Below are 23,470 nucleotides of genomic sequence, written 5' to 3'. Positions count from 1 at the left end.
GACTCTCCCATTAGATGTCACCTCCTGGAAGGCAGGTCCATGCTTCACCGATCTTTGTGTTTCTCAGTTGTTTGTCCAGCAGTTACTGAGTGTCTTTGAAAGCCAGGCACCGCCAGGGCACAGGAGGATGTCCCTTGTAACGCTTGGCCCTGTGCCTTGGTTACTGGTCACAGAGTCACTTTCTTCTTGCTACCTGTGTTTCCTTGCATCACTGGAAGTGAGCTGGAGTGGGATGGGCTGGAACGGGGAAGGGTCAGCTGCGGGGCAGCTCTATCCACAAGGTGGCCCCACTGCTGGGAGGGCAGGGTGGAGCTGGCACTCTGGGAGCAGTGAGCAGACTGCACATGGGGTGCCAGGTGTTCCTGCTTGCCTTGGGTTCTCCAGGTGGGGATTGGCATGGTCCTGGCAGGGTGGGCACCAGCTCTGTGTCCAAAACAGGTGGAGTGCCCCAACTCCTGGGTGAGCCCCTAGTTCCTGCACTCCTACACCCCCAGAGACATTCAGCTCTGACTTCAGGATTCATTCCTTACACTCACAGTGCAACCTGGAGAGAATTGTGAACCAGATGCTTACAAATTCTAGAGTCAGACTGGGTGTGACTTCTAGCAAGTTACTTAGCCTCTCTGGGCCTCAGTTTCCTCATAAGAGGAATACCGTAAGTTAATATCTATATAGTTCTTTCCACTTGTATGGGTTAGTTGTGTAGACTAGGAGTTAGGAACCCAGGTTGATTCCTGGCCCACTGCCGACTCCCTGTTGAACCTTAGACACGCCTTTTTCTTCTCTGGTCTGAGTCTGCCAGGCTATGAGGTAAGGAGTGGTGTGTCCTGACTTCCAAGGCTCCTCCCATCTCTGAGAGCTTTGGAGCTTAAGAGCCTCTTGCTGGAGTCCAGCCCCTATAAGTGGGCCTTGCCCTCTCTATTTGTAGGAGCCCATTTCTCCCTGAGAAAGGGGGAGCATTATCCACTCAGGTCCCAGGAATCCCAGTCCCAGTTCTCCAGTTCCAAGTTTGGTCTTGGGACTCAGGTCCTCCGCCCTGCTGTAAACTCTGAAGGCTCCTCTTTTTCTACCTCCATTTGCACATGGGGCTAAGCTCAGTGTCACCCTAGGCATCAGTTGGGTCTGTGTGCTTACACACCTTACCCTCCTATGCCTTTGCCAAAGGCTATTGACTGTGTCCACAGCCCTCAGACAGGAGGCAAGGAGAGAAGGGAAGGTGTCTCTGAAACCCACCTGAGGGGTATGTGGTATAAGATTCCAGGAGGCGTGGGTTTTGTCTTAAAGGCGCAGAGCTCTGAGTGGGGAGTCTAGGCATGTGTGGCTCTGGCAGGCCCTGGCTGAGTCCTGGTGGGCCATGGATGGGAGCAGGAACCATTATTTTGGCTTCCCACCTGCACCCCAGCAGGATCAATTAGCGGGTCTCCAAAGGCAGTGGAGAGGGGGATTTGGTGCTGAAAGGGTGGGCTTGGCAAGCCCAGCAAGGACCCTGGGCTCCCCTCCCCCATCCAGGCCAGGATGAAAGCTCCCTTCCCTAACCCCATAAGCCCTGGTGCTCATTAAAGACCCTAATCCTCCAGCCCTGCTGCAGATTCAGGGCCTCCACGCCCAGGTTTGGTGGGGAGGAGGCAAGGGATGCCCCATCTCCCTCCCCCGCCAACAAGGCTGGGCTTGGGCACCCGGCTGAGGGGTCAGTGGGCATCTAGGGGCCACCAGGACCCTAGGATGGCGCTTCTGGGAAGTCAAGGAGGGAGAAGACAGGCTGCTGAGGGGAGGAGTCCTGGGAAAAGAGGGAAAGGAGGAGGAGGAGGTAGCAATGTTCTGATTAAGTGGGAGAGTCCCTGGCAAGAGACACTTCTCCCTTCTCCTCGCCCCTTGCCACCCTGGATATCCCCCACTGAGTGGTGTCTAGAGGGCAGGCATGGCACCCAGCTCAGCACCTCTGCTGCAGCAGAGCAGTGAGGACCCAGAAGCCAGGCCAGGGGCCCTCAGGCCTCAGTTTTCTCGGCTGTCCAGTGGGGCTGATTCCCTCCCTCCCTTGCCCCTGCCTCCCCTCCTAGGGCCAGCGTGAAGGCAGAGGGAAAGGCTAAGGGGAACATCCTTTGGCAGGTAAGCATAACAAGGCTGGAGGGCCAGCGTTTGCAATCGGCTCCTGGTCCGGGTGGCCTAGTGCCAGCCTGCGTTGTTGCACTGGCACAGAGCTTCCTGGTGGGGTGTGGAGCAATGCTCTTCCTTCCCTTTTACCTCCATTCTTCCCAGGGGGCTGCTAAGAGCAGGTCCCCAGAGCCCTTCTTTCAAAGCTGCCTGAAAAGGCTTCTTCACTGGGAGGCCCTAGGTTCTTGGTGCCCATCTATCCCCCATGTCTGGGCCTCCCAAGCTGGGACTGCTGGGCTGGGGCTGCTGAAAGGTCTGGGGAGAGAAGACAGCCTGTCCTCAGACAACTCCCATGCTGATGGGCTGAGACATAACTTCCATCCCCAGAAAACAGGATTGGAAACAGAGAGAATGAATATCATCCTCTGCTGATTGAGGTGATCAGTTATATAGACCATGGACATAATCAACTATATTTCATCAAAGCAAGACACACAGTTCAATTACATATCACCCAGAAGAAAGAACACTGCTAATTAAACTATGACACAGTGGCTTGTTATTGATTGCAAGGCACATCCTGATTTCAGAGATGTTAAAATGTGAAAAACGTGTGTCAGAGAACCAAAATAATGTTAAAAACATTTCTCTTGGACACACATTTTTTCTGCATCTCATGGTGTTCACTCAGAAGGTTGTTCTGAGGTTTATGAGATCAGACCTGTAAAACACTCATGCAGTGACTGACACATAGAAAATGGTCACTAAATGTTAACTATTATTGCTGTAGCTATTACATGTACATGAATTTTGTATGTACCTGAAAGTCTTTTTGCTACTTTTGTATTGTTCTAGAGGCTAAATTCTCTGATCACACCAGCAGTTAGAGGCAGAGGAGCCAGGAGAGCCCAGGAGGCAGCTCGGAGGGGGCTCTATTCCATAGGTGGAACTCAAAGTGCACCTTTAATCCTCAGGGAACCATCGGAAGGGAGCTGAGCTCAGCAGTTGCCAGTCTGTCAGAAAAGCGCTGCCCCACAACATTCCCCTCATCTCCCAACCAGCTGATCAATCAGTACAACCACTCCATTCATTCACTGACATTTATTGAGCACCTATGGCCAGACAGTTACTGGACTAAGGCCCCTCCTGCAGTGCCCCCCTCACGTGCCCCCTATCCCCCCCAACCCGCCAGCTCCTGCCTGTCAGGAGAATTCAGGCCTCAAGCTATCTGAACTGGCACATCAAAGGCAGCTTGGCCCTGACCTCTTGTCAGGAGCTTTTCCCCAGGATCAGCTGGGGAGGGGCAGCTCCTCCCAGTCTCTTACCATCCCCATCTTACCCGGGTCAGAGGAGGACATCTTCGTTTCTTAGGGCGCCTAGGCCTTTGTGGAGGCTGTTCTCTCGACCAGAATGCCCTCAGCCTGTTCCAGGCAAAGCCTCACTCTTTCCACTTCGTTACAAAGAAGTTTCAAGCCTCGTCTCCAGGCAACCTTCTCTGGGTTGGGGGAAACCTGCCCCCCATTCAGCCTCTGCCCCATATTTTTTTTTTTAAGATGCATCCGTGATATTCGTTTTATTGCTTGTAGTGTTCCATTGTTTGGAAATCCACATTTATTTATTCACTTTTCCATAGATGTGTGGGTTGATTCTAGGTTGGGACAATTACAAAACAAGGTTGCTGTGAGCATTCTTGTTCAAGTAAAAGAAAAAAGTAAGAACGAAAACTTGATGTCACCTTTACAATGTGCAAGGGGATATATTTCTTAGACAGTAGTTTTTTTTTTCTTTTTCTTTTCAATTGTGAAATACAACATAGACACAAGAGAGTACCAAAGCATTTTCCAAAGTAGTTGTACCATGTAACACTGCTGATTTCATCTTTCACTGCAGCAATCTGATGAGCATGCAGTTTTACTTGTTGCAGATATCTTCTCTCACTCTTGGTTCATCTGTTACACTCTTTACGGAGTATATTTATGGACCAAAATGTGTAAGTTTAGTGTAATTGAATCATTTATCTGCCCATCATTCTTTTCCTTTATTGTGAGTGCTATAACTGGCTTGTTTTAATAAATTCTCTCATAATCAGAAGAAGACATTTTCATACATTCTTAAAAGCTCTGGATTTTTGCTTTTCACAATGAAGTCTTTTATCCTCCTGCTTTGATGTTTGTCTATGGCCTGAAGTAGGAGCCAATTTCATTTTTTCCTATATGGGGTTCCAGCTTTCTCAGCACTATGTAGCAAAAAGCTCTTTCCCTAGTGCCTCCTTTGTTGTGAATTAAGTGGCTATAGATGTGTGTGTGTCTGTTTCTAGGGATACACACTTTTTCAAAAATATTTGATAGGATATGCAAGCAAAAAAATGTGATGATCATTCTACTAAACAAATTGCGTGGCCTTAATCTAGTTATTTAACTTCTGAGAGCCCTGTACTGATTGGGAGAATAAAATGGGGTCGTGCAGTAGCATGGCTGGAAGTTCTGACCTACTAAGCCACAAGGAGCAGTAGAAGTCATTTGGTTGGTTGAGTTTTGTTTTTTTCTGTTACTATATTTCTAGTACTCTGCCCCTATTTCTTAGTGCATTCAGGACACAGCCTGCTCCCTGCAAATCGGACTGTGCTGTGGCCCAGGCTTCTCTCTTGCTTGTGTCCCTGCTCAGGTGGTCAGATGCCAGCTGAACAAGGATAGGTCACCTGGCACTAGGATACCATGACCTCTGACTTTACTTCTGAGTTTTCACCTCCCAAACCCATGTGATGTGCTCATGGGAACCAGGCACTGTGACAGCCATGGGGGTGGGGGCCCCTGCCCTCAGAGCACTCTAATCCTACTGGGCTATAGGGTCCTCCCCTGCCATGCCACATTCTTCATGCTTCAACTCCTTGAATCCCAGCCTCCTCTGGTGGGAACTGATACTATGTCCCCCCACCCCATCACATTAGAATGGTCCCCTTGAGGGAGGGGGGCTGTGTGAGAAGCTCTTTTGGAGATCCTGGTTTCTCCTCCAGCCACAGAGCATTGCCTAAACCCCCTCCTACCTAAGCAGGCCCTCAGTTGTTTATTGTTCAAGTGCAGACCCTAGGGGCTGAGGCCTTTCCCACACTGAGGGCTGAGCTGTCCCGTCCCCAGCTTTCCAAGAACAGGCTCCATCAAGTGCACACAGTTGTGAAACAACCCTGCTGGGCCTCTGAGGGATGAGGCCATTTGTGGGCTGAGTGGGCTGTCGCGGGCTGCCAAGGGTCAGGCTGGGGACCTGCAGGCTCTGGGAGTCAGGGTTCAGGCCATGGCCTACCTCATCCCTGCATGCAGCCACTAGGAGTAGGGAGCCCCCCAACAGGAGGTGGGGAGCCAAGTCCCTCAGGCTGCCCTCCCTCTTTCCTCTCCACTAGGGCTTCTCAAGAGGCAAAGATGCAGGGAGGAAAAGAGACCTTTTCAGCTGGGGGAAGACTGGCTATACAGACTGTCGGCCCCGTGCAAAATGGAAAGGCAGGTCCCTTGTTAGACTGCAGAGCAGGAAGCCGAGCAAGGGGGCCCCTCACACACTCTGCTGGAGGCACCCTAGGAGTCCTGTGGCCGAACCCCATGTTGTGCTGAGGAGGGCTCTGTGGCCCAGGGGGGCAGGCCTTGGCTCTTGCCACCTGAGGAGGGGGTTTAGGCAATGCTCTGGTCCGGTGATCATTCCTGGGCCCCACTGCTGCAGGAAGGCCTTTTCCACCTGGGCCTTCCCATTTGCCTTGTCCTTGTCCACTTCTAAGCCTCCAGGAAGGTTCTCTGTCCCCAGATTCTCCTCCAGGAAGGTTTCTTTCCTGTTTAGACCAGTTTTACCTGCTGCTCATCCCCATACTTCCTTTCCTTTCCAGACTCGCTCACATAGCTCTGTCCTTGGACTTCTGTGTATTTATGTTAGTGTACATTAGTGAGAGAGAACAGCCTCCTGCCTCTCTTGTCCACCAGGCTCATATTACTGGGAGCTCCCCCAGGATGGGGCAGCCCCTCCCTTCATGCTGGGGCTCCCCGGGATTGGAAGTCTATCCCAGGGCCTCCCTCTACGCTTGCCTCTGCACACCAGGGTCCTCCTGAGGTCGTGCTGACACAGTGACGATGCCCCTGCATGGCGCCTGGTTGGCTGTGTGTTGGGGGGTCCTGCTTCTGTTTCTCTACCACCTTTGCTGTTCCCCCCGATCAGTGGCAGCAGATTCTGAGTGGGGTTGGTTGGGGGAGATGGAGCCAGGGGTGAGGGAGGGAAATGGGGCTGCAGGAGGCAGTGTGGCTCCCTACCCCTTCCCCCTGCAGATCCCCAAAAGCAAGTGTGACCTCGGGGTGTGAGGGCAGAAGACTGGTCTTGTGTTGAGTCAGGGTTGGGGGAACAGCCACGCAGCTGAGGCTGGTCACTCTGGCAGGGCTTGTGGCATTTGGACAGCAGGGGAGAAGGGAGGGAATGTGAAGAATATCCTGACTCAGCAGTCACCCCCTAGCTTGGATAGGCGCTAGGGGAGGACTGATTGCTGAGAACAAGCAGATGGCGGAGGCCTGTCTGCTTCTCCCTCTCCTCACCCTTATTCAGAGCCTCTGTCTTTGGGGAAGAGGCTGGGGACAGATAGAAGTCAGAAATGCTGGAGTCCCCCAAAGATCCTGGGGAGTCAAGGAAGGAGGCTGAGGGAGAGGAGCCCCCCTGGGGGGTGCCTTTGACATTGTCATAGATGTGAATATCAGGTACATGCAAAGGAATGTCCCAAACATGAAGAGGATTACTCCTTTGTGGGGACCAGCTAGGGGACAAGTAGGAGGGGAGGGCTTGGCTGGGGCATAATGGGGGAGAGGGGGAGGGGCATTAAGAATGAGCAAACAGTGGCCTGAACCCAGGCCCAGCCTAGTGGGAGGGAGACAGAAGCCTGCTTTAACAGAATCTAGAGCTCTTTTCCACAACTTGATTATAAGCCTCATTTAGGTAGGGACCGGCTTATTACAACTCTTAATTATCTGACAACCCCTCCACAGGGCTGGGGTGCATAGTAGGCATTCTGCCCAAGCTCAGTTTGAGTATGCTTAAATTATTTTTAAAGTGGTCTTGCGATACCAGGTACCCCAAATTAAACTCACACCCATAATCCCAGCTATTTACATTTCTCCTTGTACCTTCCAACGTCCTTATAGGTATACACTTACGTAAGGTGACTTATGTAAACTCAGCCTGAGTCAAGCTTTCCAGCAGCCTTGGCAGGAGAGCGCTGGTTGACAGGGTGTAAACGCGTGTGTCACGCTCCTTGCTCCTTCGCTCTGAAGTAACCCTTGTTCATGGGCAAGGAGAGCTGGTGGCACCCTTACCAGGCAGTTTCCGTCCTTTCCGCTGTGTTTACACTGCTGCCAGGCAGATACCTCCTTCATTTATCTTCTGGTTTCAAAGGGTTCTGACTTATGTAAAGTTGGACTTACATAAGACTTGCCAGAATGGAATATAATGTGATTTGGGGACTGCCTGTGTGCAGCCAAGGATGTCTGCTTATACAGATACCCAAACATTTGGAGCTGGAAAACCCTATTTTGACACTGAAATACTTCAAAATGTTACCAAACTCCAAAGGACAGGTTGTATGACAGGTATCCATTATTTGAGAAAATCTGTGAGGGCAACAAGCTGTGGTGAAGTGAGGAATAATTTGAAATGAAACAGCCTATCATTAATCTCCACAGTGTCTATGGAAGTTTGGAAGAATAGCAAACGTATTCAGGAATAATATTCCCTTGACTATGTGAGCCAAGATGTTCATTGCAGTGTTATTATTTAGGGTGAAAGGACCAGGATCCACTGGGGGAGAAGGATCCTCAATCTGGGTATGTGATGCAGCCATTTAACTGCACTGTGTCGAACTGCAGGGGTGGTGCATGTGAAAAACGGGAAGAGAAGACATTAGAACACAGCATTTTTGCTGGTGAAAATTCAGTGGTGGGGGTCGGGTGGTGAACGGTGGTGGCAGAGAGAAGCTGGGCTAATGGTCTCAAATGTGTAGGTGCCGGAAGTCCATTCTGAAAGCAGGCAAGTCAGTGTTTGGCCTTGAGTTCTGAGTGGGGGTGGGGAGAGGAGGCAGGCTGGGGCCAGATCACATAGACTTCCATGGGAGATGCTAAGCAGAGGCTTCTTATCCTATGAGAGGAGGCTGCTTCTCTGGATGTGTGTAAGAGACAGCTGGGAAGTTCTTTCCTGAGAAGATCCTTCTTGCTGAGGCTTCTGACCCAGCCCTTCGTTTTTCTCCATTTTAGATAATTGCTCACTGTACCCAGGGCAGTTGAGCGTGGATCTCCAAACTGCAGTTCCAGGGACCCTATTTCCCAAACCCCAAATCTGGGCCTGAGGTCTTACAAGTCCCCAAAGAGCTGTGGGGATTATGAAGCAGGATATATAAAATAATTAGGGCTGTCCAGAAAACTAGAGCCGGGAGCAGAGAAGCCAGGGCCCACTCCCATCTCCCTGCCCTGCTGTGTTCCCCTGCCTCCCCTGTCAGAGGGTTAGGAGCAGGCAGCCCTAGGTGGCCTCACGTCTCTCAGGCATCCTCCGCTGGTGCCTCTGTGACAGCAACGTGCTGAGAGAGCACTTGTGAGGCATGGGGGCAGCAGCGGGGGCAGGGGTCAGGGTGCTTTTTAATTTCTTGTTAGCGATGACAGCTGTAGAAGTCAAGCAATTAAGGAGGAAGACTCCCCCAGGATGCCAGAGGGCCAGCTCCCCGCAAGCCCCCAGCTGCACACAGCTTCCTCCCTTCCTCCCTTTTCATTATACCCCCATATGCATGTTGGTGCTCACACACACAGGCTTCCTCTCTCTGGGCCCAAGAAGCTGTGGGCGACAATTGTGGGGGAGGAAAATGTTGTGGAGGGGTCCCTTCCTCTGGGCCAAACAGAACAAGGGGGAGGCTACTGGCTTTAGAGGATGCCCTCTCCATCATCCTCTTGGGGGGATGGTTGGACCTGTGGAATGGGGGTCGACTTTCTTTGGAGCTGGTATTGAGGTTGGGGGCATATAAATGACCCATGACAGCCTTCCCTGTACTCCTAGAATGAGTGACCACCCCCAGCCCAGCCTGACCCTCGGTGTGGGAGAAGGGTCTCAGGTGGGGAGGACAGGGAGGAGCTTTTCTCTTATTCTGTTAAGATTTTTGGGGCACTCAACACCCCACAAATTTCCTCTCCATCATCTCACTGGGGATTCCTTCTGGCAGCCTACCTTACGCTGCCCATTTTATGGATCCTTGTTCTGTCCCCAGCTGTTGGGGGAGGGTACATATGTTCAATGCCATTCTTTTATTAACATAGTCCTGCTGCATGGGTGGGGGGTGTTTTTGGATGCAGGAGCAAATCTCTATATCCCAGTCCAAACATCTCACTCTAACCACCAGCTGACACTTGAAACCCCACCATTAACATTTGCAACCTTTAAGATTATCTCCTTGTTAAGTTGCAGATACCTCTGGGTAGGGAAACCCTTTATCACAAACAAAAGGTCTGACAGCTGTTATTGATAAAGGAGTAACTGGGGTGGCAGCATGCTGTTCAGTATTCCTAGGGATGGTGAGGGGTTGGGGGCAGTAGGTTTATGGAATATAGTAGATACACTTCACAGCTTTCCCCTGCTTCTGTGTAAGTCTTTAAAGCATGGAAAAATGACAGCTCAGGCTGGTCTTCTTGATCTGCACGGAACTAAAGCCTTCAAATTCTCACAGTCATGACCATTAGCATCAGCAGCCTGATGTGGACATGGAATTCTCATGATGCTACAAGATGTTCAGCACTCAGCCCTTGCTCTCAAGATGTTCACAGCCTGGTGTGGGGCACCCAGATCACCTGAGTGACCAATGAGGAGCCTGTGGAAGTTTTAGAGAAAGGGATTGCATGTGCCAAAAGTAATCCTGGTGGGATTAGCCAGGTGGCAGTGACCAGGGAGAATTTGAGGCAGGGAAGAGGGGATGGTGAAGCTCTTTGGGAGTCCTTGTCTTCACACAGGTGAGAGCTGAAGAGGCTTCAGTTAAGCTGATTGTGGTGGGAACACAGAGGCTCGGGCTTATGGAGAGGCATTTTGAAATATGAGTCTTTAGGACTCCAACTATGGGGAGGTTGGGAGAGGGATGAATTGGGTGTGAGTCTAAGGTTCACAACTTGGGTGCTTCAGTGATGGTGGTGTTCACTGGCAGTGGAAGGGGGAGTCTGGTGGAGCTGTGTTTCGATGGAAGGTGAGTGCTTTTTCAGCATGTGGCATTTGAAGGTAAGTCATTCTCTTCAGAACAGGGCAAGACTGAAGGCAGGGCATGCATCACACAGAGTGCAACTTTTTCTTAAAGAATGAATACAAGTATCAGCAGTCCTTCCGAGTGGTAAGTACAAGGGGGCTAGACAATTTTCCCAAATAACTTGCCTTTGGTCAGAATGTTTTATCCATTTATGGAAGGTAATGGAACAGTTCCTGGGTGTCCACTGGTCACCTCACCCAGTCTTGTACAAGGACATGTAGACTCTTGAGTTTATGCCTTCAGGAAGCTTACTATCCAACTGGGGTGATATTAAAGTAGAACTCATAAAAAGGCTATATACACCCATGGCTCATGTAAGGACATTAACTTTTTTATTCACTATTCTATCCCGGGTTCCTAGAATAGTGCCTGATGCATAGTAGGTGCTCAATAAATATTTGATGAAAGAATGATTGGATTCATTTTCCTACTTACTGAGAGATTTTGAAATGGAAAGGTTATTCTAGAGCAGAAAATAGTTGAAAATTGTTCCTGTATTACCTGTATTGTAATATTTTAATTTGCAACTTAGAATTTTTAGTGAATTAAAAAACCTTTAACTAGAAAAAAGTGAACACAAAGTAAGCAGAAAAAAAGAAGTGATAAAAATCAGAGAAAAATGAATGAAGTAGAAAACAGAAATATATTGAGAGGCTCAATGAAGCCAAAAGCTGTCTTTTCAAACACATCAATAAAACTGATGAACCTCTAGCCAGACTAATCAGGAAAAAAAAGAGGACACACAAATTACTAATGTCAAAAAAGTGATGACTTCATTATAGATTATACAGATATTAAAAATAATAAGAGAATATTATGAACAATTTCTCCAATAATTTCTCTAAACTTAGATGAAATAAACAAATTCCTTGCAAGACACAAATTACAGAAGTTTACTCAAGAAGAAATAGATAGCCTGAATAAACATATCTATTTTTAAAAAACTAGATTTGTAGTTAAAAGCCTTCCCACAAAGAAAACTGCAGGCCCAGATGGCTTTACTGATGACCACTGTCAAACATTAAAGGAAGAAATAATATCAAGTCTACATAATTTTTCTAGAAGAATAGTTCCCAGCTCATCCTATGAAGCCAGCATTACTCTGATACCAAAACCAGACAAAGAAATTACAAGAAAACTGTAGACCAATATCTCTCTTGAAGGTTGATGCAAAAATTCTCAACAATTTTTTTGCAAATTAAATCTTATCTGCTCTTTCTCCCTTTATCATCTATATCTATGTCTATACCTACATGTACATGTACATCTATATCTATATGGTAATACATAATGACCAAGTGGGATTTATCTTAGGAATGCAAGGTTTGTAACATTAAAAAAATCAAGCAATGTAATTCATCATAATACCAAATTTAAAAAGAAAAAATGATTACCTTAATAGACACAGAGAAAGCATTTGATATACAATCCACTTTGATGGATTTGATATCCAAAATCCATTAAAAAATTTCAGCAAACCAGGAATAGAAAGGAACTTCCACAACCTGATAATGAGTCTCTACAAAAAACGTATGATTGTAAAAGACTGAATGCTTTCCCTCCAAGATCAGGAATAAGACAAGGATGTCCATTCTTACTATTTCTATTCAACATTGTACCAGATGTTCTAACCAGTGCAGTAAGGCAAGAAAAATAAATACAGGGCATTCAGATGGAGGAGGGAGAAGTGAAGCTCATTATTTGCTGACAACAGATCATCCGTGAAGAAAATTTGATGGATATACAAAGCTACTAGAATTAATAAATGGATTTAGTAAGGATACAAGATACAAGATAGATATAGAAAAATCAAGTGTATTCCTATATTTTAGTAACAAACAATTGGAAATTGAAATTTAAAAATAATACTTTTAAAAATGATTATCCATTGCACGGGGCATTCAATTCTTCCATTCTGGGAAATTTTCTTAGACTATGTCATTGCTGATGTCTTTCCCTTAGTCTCTCTGTTTCTCCTATTTGGATGTCCTATTATTTGGATATTGTTGCCTGAACTGGTCCTTTAATTTTGTTGTATAGTCATTCACATTTTCCAATCTTTTTGTTATTTTCCTTCTACTTTATGGATATGCTTCGGTTTTATCTGCCACACTCCCATTGAATTTTTTATTTCTGCTATCACATGCACCTCTCTCTGGCTGTCTTTTTTTGGAAAGTACTATTGTTTTTGTTTCATTTTTGCAATATTTTTCATTATGATTCTCGGAATGTAATAATAATGCATTGCTCTTTTTAAGGTTTCTTCTTGCTTTATAGTCTTGGCTTCCTCCAAGTCACTTTTTGTTTTGTTCTGGTCTCTGTCTTCTGTGTTAGAAGCTTTCCTCAGATGTCTCATAATCCTTGGTTGTTTGCTTATTTTTATGTGCAGAGACTGAAAAGCTGGTTGGAAGCTGTGTGTGTGTGTGTGTGCGCATGTGCACACATTTGCATATGGTCACTAGGGTGAGCTGACTGAGGTATTTCATTTTGAAGTCTCTGATGTTAATGTCTTTCCTTTCAGGTTGGTCAGGTTCCACAGAGATGTGCCTTCCAGTTTCCTGCCCAGAGGTCAAAGGACAGTGTTCTGGGTCTCAGCATCCACTGTGGGAACATTTTCAATAAGATATTTCTGCCTTCAGTGTCCTGGGGTTCTCTTGTCCAGAGACCCTGTTTTCCCCTCCCTAAGGGATAAGCCTCTAGTCATGCCTGGCTATGTGAAGAATCTGAGGATCTGACTGCTTTTTAAGAACACTTCCTACCATCCTCTTTATTAATCTCCTTCAGTCCTGCTCCAAAAGTAACTAGCATCACCAATTTCTGAGCCTTTTGGGGATTCTGGAGTATAGATTCAGCAGTTACAACTTTTCCCACCACCTGCTTCCTCTTTACTGCTCTCCCACCTGCTTTCTAGCTTCCAAAATTTTGTTGCTGTTATCTCTGCTCTCATTCTTCCTGTCCTTGTGGATGTATATCTTAAAAAACAAAATAAAAAAGAAAATAAAATTAGAAAGCCTTTAACTGTGCTTTGGTGAAGTTTCAGGAAAAAGTAAAAGTGGAGGCAGGTATTCAGGCTGCCACCTTTTCCTGCAAGTCCTTTAATCTATTATTAGAAGCTTTTATGATTACCAATTCCATGTAATCATACAAAAAGACTAGTAGATGTGCTCTGCTCAGGGGCTAACCTGTGCATTCCAAGAGGATGGGAATTGAGTCAGTCTGTTTTTTTGTGGTATTTCATTCCCCAGCACAAGGCCTGGTATGTAAGAAAGTATCAATAAATGTTTACTAAGTTTATGAATCAACAAATGAACTACATTCAGAGCCTTTGCTACATTATAAATTGTCCTCAATGATGTCAAGACTTCATCTGAATAGTATGTGGAAATAGCCAAAAGTTGTTTATTGCCAAGACATGTGACCTAGGAGAGTGGGCTAAGTGAGAAGATAATAGCAACACCTTTTTCTGGTCCGAAACAAGGTGTGGCACCAAATTATGAGATTTATTTCCTTGTTTGGTGTACAATGAAGTCTGAGGTCAATTTACAAAAAGAGGTAAAGTCCAGAAGTGTTTTGAGTGAACTTGGTTTCATTGGCCTAGGGCCCATTTTTTGGATGTATAGGATTTTGCTGGTAACTTGGAAATAAACGGGATATGTTTTGGGGCAAGCCATGTAGGTTGCAGAAGGTTTTGCCTTCCTTGTGAGAAAACAAAGTTGAACTAGATGAGCTTTCACTATTTTCTTGGCCACAGAGTTTGATGATTCTAAATCTCTGGAGGCTGAGGTATGACTGGAGGGTCAAGAGAATGCACAAGGCTGATTCTCAGGAACACTTATTCTAGAAGGCGGTGGGGTGGGCGGGGGGAGGGTGGAGCCTCTGGCTGCCTCTACCTGGCTTGAAGCACAACATAACAGCCCCAAACGTTTACCAGGCACTCACTCTGTGCTAGCCGCTGCGCTTCACATGTCAGCTCATTAGGTCCTTGCCCTGTGGAGTTGATAGTCTTGTTTCTTCCATTTTCCAGGTAAGGAAACTGAGTCGCAGGGAGAGGAATGTAGTGTAGACATTCCAAGTCAGTTGAGCCCCAGGATAACATAAGGAAGATGACAAAGGAGGATGGAGGCCTAAAGTGAATATATTCCCTATGACCAAATTTTATTATAACAGCTGGAGTTTGGTGGGGGTATTTGTGAAAATTAGTCAGTGAGTGGGTTTTTGGTGGGTCTGCTGTTTAATATTTGCTGGCTGATCAGCAAAAATTGATAATTAAATGTTGTCAAAATAATTATCAAGATATTGCTAAATTGTTGATCAATAAAGGGAGACAGAAATAAAAAGTTCTATAGGCAGAATAGGGGCTAGGATTAACTGGAACATTTTGGTGATTGACTGATCAAGGTTAGTGATTTTTCTGACCCACTCTGAGATGAATACCTTTTCAACCTCATTTGCTGAAAATTTTTCTAAAACCCTTGGGAGTAAGGCAAGACCACCCGGAGGCCTCTTTCTGCCATGCCTGAGGCTCTCTGGCCTCACTCTGAGCAGTGTATGATGGGACTTGACCTCCAGTGGGATCTGATTTGAAACCCTGAAAGTGTTTGACTGCAGTTCTGGTATCATTTTGCTTTATTGTTACTAACTTCTTTGAGCATAAAAAGGACATTCTGGTTTTAGGTTCATAGTGGTTAAGAGTGCAGGCTTTGGAGCCAGACAGACGTGAGTTTAAATGCTGCTCTCCTGTTAATTTGCTGTATGACCCTGGGCAAGTTACTTACATTCTCCAAGTTATAGTTCTACAGTTATAATCTATTTCAGAGCGTTATTGTGGGGATTAGTGAGTTAATGTAAGGCACTCAGTAGGAATGCAATCAAAGGCAGTATTTAGCATTTTTATCATCATCATCACAAAGAGTCTACATGTGGATGTCTACACCTGCAGGCCTATATTAATCCTTTGGCTGGAGTGGAGGTGCAGTATAGATCAGTGAAAAATACAGTCCCTCCTATGTAAGTGCGCTTGGAGAGAGAGATCACACATGCAAACACGCACGCACACACTCCCTCACAAAGTTAAATGCATTGAATAACAATTCAATGCTGCCTGGAGAGGGGTAGACAGCTCTTGCTGTAAGAGCTCTGGGGGAACCACTGAGCAGAAGTGGTCCAAGAGATCTTATTTTCAGAGCTGAAACTTCATGGCTGGTGATGCCTAGGCCAGGATGAAGAAATAAGCCACATGTGTTTGAGGCTGTCAGTGTTTGGCTACAGTGGAATGTGTGTGTGTAGGAAGGCAGTGGGAATAAGGCTGAAAAGTAAGCTGGGACCACTCACAATAATAATGTTATTAATAACAATGGGAATCATAATCAATGTTTATTTAGTTCCTACTGTATGCTGACCAGGTGCTTATGCTACCCCTTTCCATATACTATGTCATTTAATCCTCACTATAACCCTAGTAGGTATTATAGATGTAGGTGTTATTACCATAGGTTTTCAATGAAACTAAGGCTCAGAGAGGCTGTGTAACTTGCCCAAGGACACACAGCTAGAAACTGGCAGACCCACAATTTGGAAGCACAAATACATACACAGAAACCGACCCAGGCAGACACACTTGGAGGCCCAGGCTCGGGTGACAGACAGTTGTCTTTCTCCTCATCCTTTTATCCCCCTCCCCTCTAGCTGGGTTAGGGGCTAGTTCTTCCTTTGAGGGGGCCCGAAAGTGACCCCCTCATTCACCCCACCTCTGTCTCAAATATTCCTGTGGCTTTGGTCCTCCAGACAGGGAGCCCAGAGGGCAAGGGAGTGAAATGACAGGGTACAGCCTTTAAGGAGGCACTCCCTGTCAGCACCAGCCTTGAACTCAAGACTGAGCAGCTTCTTAAATTTTCTGCCCTAGCTGCCTCCCTCACCTCCCTTATCCTAGTTCAGACCCTGCGTGGGGTGGGGTCTTGGCAGCTTTGCTGTGTGGGCGAAGAAGTCCCTCCTCATTCCAAGGTCAGGCAGTAGTGCCCCAGGCCACTGCTCTCCTTTCTCTCCCCAAATAAACAGTGGCATAATCTCAGATTGGTCTCACACAATCTTTCCACTGTTCAAACCCACCCTTCTTAGGTGTGCCCCCTCAACCCAACTTGTCCTGGCACCTCCAAGCAGCCCCCCTCCCAGGCCTGGCCCACATTCTCCTGTCTCTAGTGGGGTGTCTGGCTGCACAGTCTCCAGCACAATGCCCCCTCCCCCAGGGGCAGTCCCAGGGGGCACCAGGCGAGATCCAGCTGGGTATGCCCCCGGGGCTTGTAAGTCCAGCGCTGCTCTCCCGCGCCCTCTAGAGGCTCGGGGTGGCAGTGGGTGAGGCACCCTTGAGGGGTTCTGATGGAGGAGGGGACCCTGGGCTTCCAAGAATGTGTCCACAGTCAGACAACAGCTCATCTAAAGCACACGGTGGAAGGTGCCCAGCAAGGTCGTGCTGTCGCCTCAGGAGAAGGGGGTTCAGGGCTCCCCAGCTGTGTCTGGGTGTGGAGGGTCCTTGCTTCCATGGGCCAGAGAAAGAGCTCCCTAGCCTGTGCCCAGCCAGCCCAGCAGGAGGGCCACTTTCCATGTCTCACCTGCCCCCTGGGCAGCTTTAAGGAGGCTGGAGGTGGTCCTTGCCAGCCGTGGGGTGCATGGGGATGACTGTGGCCCTGCCCTCAGGTAGCCAGGTATCCCTGGAGGAACTTTAGGCCAGAATGGGAAAAGGGATGAGGAGTATGTCTCAAGCCGGCTCTGTGAAGATGGCAGGAGAAATCTTCCACTAATGGTTGCATAGGACAGACAGAGAAGGGGGCAGTGCCATGGAGAGAGCCTGGGAGGGTGGGGGCAGAGTGGACAGAGGTGTGTAATCAATAAACCTTTCCAGGCTGGAAGTTTGGGTGCTGGAGACCTGTGCCTTCCGAGGGCACTGGATGGGGCTGACCCAGCTTTCTAGTAATATGTACTTGTAAATCCTTTGAGGAGGAGCACATTTGCTCACCTGGCCCCATCAAGGTACCCTGGCCTCACTTCATATTGTCCATTATTTGGCTGAGGAATTTGGGAGGATTGGTTCCACTTTTTTTCTCATCCTTCCCTGTCCCTACTCCCCACTGCAGCAAAGAGGAAGGTGGATAGAAGGAAAGAGGGACTTCCTTCCTGGGTGGTTTCCCTAGGAGACCCAGAGATTCCTGAGTTTGGGAAAGCGGAGAAGGAGGGACCATGGAATGAGTCACAGAATTGTCCCACCTGTCCAAGTGCCAGGCCAGGAGTAGAGCAAGGACAGACCCTCTCAGGCCTTCCCAGATGCCTGAGGTGAGTGGTGGGAGTACCACCCAGAGAAAAAGCAGAATTGGCCTGAGCACCCCAGCAGTCCTGGGGGAAAGGAGGGTCCTTGTCCTCACAGTCTGCCCTGTGGACACCTTAACTCAGGCAGGTTGGTGTCATCTCGACTCTGGGCTCCCCTGCCCAAGCTGATGCCCAGCGGAGGCAGAGGCCCAGCTGTAGTGAGGTTCTGTCCTGCCTGGAGTGGGGCTGGGGGGTACCCGGGGCAAGGAGTCCCAGCCTGAGGCCCCCTCTCATCCCCTTCTACCAGAGAAGGGTCTTTCTCCCCATTTCCCACAAACACTTGCTCCGCCACTTGACAGCCTTCTCATTCCATTCCCCTGCTGCCCTGCTCTTGTCCCCACCACACCCCTGACAAATTCCTTCCCCACTTCAGCTCTCAGCATCTGACCTAGCCCCTCTCCCAAATGGGGGACCTGGGAACTGACACCCTGTCTCTCTCTCTTACTGCCTCTCCCCTTCATCTCCCCTCTTTCTCTCCCACTCCCTGACATTTCGTTCATGCCAGGAATGGAACTGGATAAACATCCCACTGCTACCATCCCCTTAAGCCACCCAGAGAAGCTGAGTTTGGTAGGCCTCTGCTTATCTAATTTGAATCCTTTTTGCTGCAACCCCAGTAGCTCTGGTTGATGACAATAGGCAAACTTGGGCTGTTGGTTAGAAAATGGACTGAAGAGTTGCTGTCCTCTGCCTTCCCATCTGCCTGTGCTCCGGAGTGGGGCTGCCTCACCCTCCCTCATCTACTGTGGTCTGTCTGGCCACAGGCCAGAGAATCCCCTGCTCTCATCCATTCTGCTTCCTCCCCATCTCCTGTAGCTATGGACCGGGTGCCCTAACAGGGCATTAGAAATCAGCCCAGCCCTTCACTCTGTAGAGAAGACACCGAGCCCAGAGATGAGAAGTGTCTTTCTCCAGGTCTCATGGCAAGGCAGTGACAGCTCCTAGTGTGAACTGGTGTGAACGCAGGTGTCCTGCCCTTCGGCCACAGCTCCCTGCGTGGCTATCTGAGAAGCTGCTCGGGGAGTAGTGAGCTTGATGGCAGGGCTTTAGAGACCTGTTTGTAGGTGGGGCTGCTAAGGTAATTGCTGGGGCAGTATTGGCGCTCATAGATGCTCACCTCCCTGCAGCCATAGTAGGAAGGGTGCCATCCAGGACCTTGCCCCGCCACCACTTGAAACAGCTGGGTTTCTGGGAATACTTCTCTATGGGGCCCTGCCATGGGTGGTGTGTGGTGGCTGGCGTTGGTGGTGGGGTGTGTGTGTGTTAATGTGCATGGTTATTAGTCCCTGCTGCCTTCAGCCTGGAGATCTGAGGAGCTCTGGGGAGGAGGAGATTGGTGGATGAGCATTGGGAGAAGGTCATGCGGTGGGCAAGAGCAGCCAGCGGCCAGAGGCTGGAGAAGGTAAGACTCGCTGTGCCTGCCTGTGTCTTCTTGCAAACCTCAGGTCACAGCAGGGGCTTAGGGGAGGAGGTTTGGCATCCCTCTTCCTCCTTTAGAGTTGCCAGGCCAACTCCCTTGGCATCCAAGAGGGCAGGAGAGTTGTCCCTCTCCTCAGAAACCTCCTTTCTGCAGGTTCTCCCTTAGTCCCTGGAGGGCCAGTGGGAAGTGGAGAGATGGGAGGACTATCTTTTCTCCTAGCTTATCCTGCTGTTCAGCCTACTCACTAACAGAGGATGGGGAACAGGAAGCAGGGGCTCTGAGAAGCTGAAGCTTCTGACAGGCATGGGGGAGAGCTCAGCCAGGATGTTCCTTGGGACAGTGGGGGCAGGGAGCAGGGATGGGGAGAGAAGGAGGTGATGGGAGATGGTTGAAGATACCCAAAGAGAGAGAGGAGGGAGAAAAAAATCCTCTGATTATGCCTAACTGTCTGTGCTGTGGGCACTTGGGGCTGGGATTCCAGTGGGGCATGGTTCACCCTAGCTGGGCCTTGTCCAGGGCACTGCCTGGAATGAGGGAATGCTGAGCCCTTCCATGGGGGAAGGAGGAACAAATAATGAAGCCCTGGGCCCAGCAGCTGACCTGCTCCAGGTGCACACAGTGTCTACTGCGAGTACCCCTCTCTGGCATCGCCTGGCTCCCCAGTGAGCTGGTCATTTCTTGGGGGCAGAAGCCCTATGCATCCCAAAGGTACCTGGCTCAGTGCTGAGCCCTGATCAACTGTTTACATGGCCCTTGGAGGGGTAGGAAGGGCACCAATCTGGGAGTCAAGAAGTAGGAGTTATGTCTTACCTCTATGTGGCTGAATGGCTTCGGATAACTCTGGGCCTCCTTCTGCTCATCTGGCTAGTGAAGGGGATTTCAAATTTCCTTTTTAGCCGTGCGGCCTTTTCTTCAAATGAAATTCCAGGTGAAACTCCAAAAAATGAGGCAGATAAAACTGCATGTTGCTGTGCCTGCCCTTTCCACACCCTCCCACCAGCCACCCCACCTCTGAGGACCCCCAGGGCTCTTGGGAACCTGGTCTGACCCACATCCCCCTTGACTAATTGTGTGCCTCACTGATTATCTCCAGAATATTAGGCCAGCCTACTCCTGGAAGCTGAGGGGTGTCTCTCTGGCTCCCTATGGTCCATCCTGCACCTCTGGGTCTGGGAAGGCAGGCGGGATGGTGGGGGTGGCTCCTATCAGGGGCCAATCATTAACTGGCTTTATCTTTGTGAACGATCGTGGGGGGCCTGGGTCACGGGCCTTGCTTCCGGCCCAGGCCCAGGGAGTCACGGGGAGGAGGGAAGCTGCCCTTCTCGCTAAAAGGTGGGGGGGGGCACTTTGAGCCCCTGCCTTTTTCCCCCTAGGATTTCCCTGAAGGATCCCACATTGCAGCCAACTCAGTGACAACCTGGTGACACAGTTGCTCTGAAGAGAGGCTGAAGGAGAAACCAAGCCAACATATCCCCCAACCCTAGTCATCATTGGCAAGCATTGTGTGATTTCTAATTTTTTTAGCAGGGGGATGGGATAAACCCATTTCCCTATTCCTTTCTGTTTGACTTTAGCCAGATGATAGGGGGTTTGCATTCTCTGAGAGTTTGCTCACCCATGGGACAGGAGAAAGAAGGGAAGTAACATTTATGTGTCACTTAACCCTAGGCTGGGAGCTTTGTGTGTATTCAGTCCCCATATATCTCCCTGGGAGGTAAGCACCATGACTCCCACTTTACAGATGAGGAAACTGAGGCTCACACAGATGAAGTGACTTGTCCAAAGCCTCAGGGTAGAGGAGTGGGGCAGGGAAGCCGGTAGATGTTTTTCACAGTGAGGTTTCAGCAAGCCAGTGTCTTTTCAAACAGGACTGAGGTTCTGGCCTCCCAGGTAAGAGAGGAAGCAGTTCCCTACCGGCTGGGATTTGAAGTTCCCTGGAACCACATCTCCCCTCTGCCACTTGGTGTTGTGCTCTAGATTCACCCATTCATGCTAGATTTCTTTGAGTTGAGCACTGCTCTCTCCAGAAGCCTTTAAAAATACACAGACCCCTCGAATATGTATCATTTTTGTATCAGTGATTAGTTGGAGCGTCAGATGGGGCTGTTCAGAGCCTTAAAAACCTTATGCTTTTACCTGGGAGGAGCCCGAGACCCAGAAGGGGGTACTGACTGGGCCAAGGGCACACAGAGTGCAGTGGACTTGGCTGTGTTGCCCAGTGCGGTTCCTGGGTCTCCACATCTCTGTGACCGGCAGACAGAGCACCTGGTGAGGATGGGGAGGGGACAAAGCTGGAGGAAAGGTCTTTCTGCTGTGCCCTGCCCTAGCTGAGTGGCCTTGGGCTTGTCACAGACTGCCCTCCTCTTGTCCCCAGTCAAACACCCACAGTGCTCAGCGTGCAGCTGGCCCTACCTCTAGTGTTGGCTTGTTTGTTTAAATTCTCTGGCAGAGACATGCTGTCCTAGAGGGCGGGGAAACCAGTGTGGGGCTCACCCCCTGAGGGAGTGGCATTGTCCCTGTGGGCTTTGCCTGGGAATGTTTCCAAAGAAGCCCTAATCCCCTGCCCTGCCTGGCCTCAGAGTCCCCATCACCTACAGAAGCATGGGAGGGCTGTGACCTCACTGGCCCTGTCTGTGCTTTATCCCTGATCCCCTCAGCTGGCTAACCTTCTGCTCTTCCATCCACACTCAAGGGTCACCTTCTCCAGGAAGCCTTCCCCTACTTCCAGCAATTATGTGTCCCATGGAAAGTTTCTACTTTCAGTTTACTCTTTGGTTCACCTCCAGATGGGAAGCCCCTTCCACGCTGTTGTTGCCCCAGGGCTCAGCCCCAAACAGGGCTCTGGGAGTGAGTTTAATACTTGCTTATGGAATAAATGTCCCGTGCTACCTCCTGCAGGAGGCCCTTCCTCACTCCCCTTCCAGCCTGTCTGGCTGCTGCCTCAGCACCTTATAACACTTCATGCCTCTCTCAGGGTCTTTTTCCCACTTCACCTCCTGAGGTAGCTGTGTGCACAGCCGTCTGTGTGCAGCAACTCTCTGAGGCAGGTATTTTCACTCCTATTTTACAGCTGAGGGGAACTGTGGGTCAGACAGGTTGAGGAACTTGCCTAAGGTCACACAGTTACAGAGTGGCAGAGCCAGGAGGCCACGTGGGTCCGTTTAGATCTAAAGCCCCTGCACTTCCCATGGCCCTACTCAGGGGTGCCCGTATCTCCTATGATAACTGCACAGTGCCTGGTGCGCGCTAGGCCTGGGAAAAGGTCCACAAACTGGAATGAAGTTTCGTTCTCAGGCAGGATCCAGAATGGGAGGGAGAATGCAGCTTTAGGATGTTAGCTGCTACCTTCTTCCCAGCAGAGGGACTCTCTCTCAGGCCGGGTAGGGGAATGTGAACAGGGGCAGCAATGGACAGGATGGGGATCAGACCTTGAGGGGCTGTAAAGACTGAGGTGTCAGGAAGCAGACATGCCTGGGGCTGTGCAGGGAGACAGCCTGGTGCTAGGGGATCAAACTAGGCCCCTGAAGGAGAAGCAGAGGCAGGCTGATGGGGCCTTGGGGTGTCATGGGTAGGTGTGCTCCTCCAAACAGTGCCCCTGCCCTGCCCCTCTGCCCCCTCTCCTGCTTGCTTCCCCTCCTCTTCCCTCCTCTTCTCCTGACTTGTTCCTTTGCTGGAGTTAATCCTCTGGTTCTACTTCCTCTGCTCCAGTCTTATTATCAATGGGCGTCATTGCCCATCATCACCCCAAGTCAAAACTCCAGATCCAAATTGGGATATGATGCTGGCACTGGAAAGAAGTCCTTCCTTGATTTCACTTTGTCTTCCCACTGTTTTGTTGCAAAGACCTGATAATAGAGAAGGCCTACTGAGAGAGAGACTGACCCACAGTCAAACACAGGGAATTGAGGGGAACTGGCCCAATGATCTCTCCCTTAATCCAACAGGTTCATATTCCTGCCCTTCTAAGGATCAGCTCTGTGTCCTGTGAGGTGCCTGGGGACAGGGAAGGGAGTGAGGGAGAAGACATTCTTTCCATCACAGTGAAGCCACTTGGAGAAATGTTTAGGTAACAGCGAGATTCGGCGGCTCCCTCCTTCCCCACTTAGGAGGGGCTCTGCCCCCTCATCCATGGGCTTGGCGTTACCTACCCACACCCACAAATGTGAGAGCTTCCCTGGACATCAGAGGCACAGGACGTTAGGACAAAGTGCACCAACTGTGCCTTGGGTCTGATCACTGCTTCCTTTGTCCAGGGCCACTCCTGGATCCTGGCCACCTTTCAGGCTCATCTTTGGCACCCCCCACCCCCTGGACACCTTCCC

The 23,470-nt window shown here is 49.3% G+C and overlaps 1 protein-coding gene and 1 long non-coding RNA gene across 3 annotated transcripts in view; both read left to right on the top strand.

The window, feature by feature from the left end:
* RSPH9 (radial spoke head component 9) overlaps positions 1-13,382 on the top strand; it is an 86,019-nt gene extending 72,637 nt beyond the window's left edge. For both annotated transcript variants that reach the window (XM_037012426.2, XM_037012534.2), the window contains one exon: positions 12,894-13,382. In XM_037012426.2, the coding sequence (XP_036868321.1) occupies positions 12,894-12,994 (101 nt within the window). In that variant the 3' untranslated portion in view covers positions 12,995-13,382. The remainder of the gene's footprint in view (positions 1-12,893) is intronic.
* Positions 13,383-14,231: 849 nt separating this feature from the next.
* Positions 14,232-23,086, top strand: LOC140846852 (uncharacterized). Its single transcript, XR_012126359.1, has 3 exons — positions 14,232-14,396; positions 19,028-19,130; positions 20,522-23,086. It is a non-coding gene; the product is annotated as an uncharacterized lncRNA (long non-coding RNA).
* Positions 23,087-23,470: the final 384 nt, after the last annotated feature.

This window comes from Manis javanica, chromosome 16 (genome assembly GCF_040802235.1).
Source record: "Manis javanica isolate MJ-LG chromosome 16, MJ_LKY, whole genome shotgun sequence".
Taxonomy (NCBI): Eukaryota; Metazoa; Chordata; class Mammalia; order Pholidota; family Manidae; genus Manis; species Manis javanica.
The sequence above is the reverse complement of the archived record's forward strand: the minus strand, read 5'-3'. Positions and strand labels throughout refer to the sequence as shown.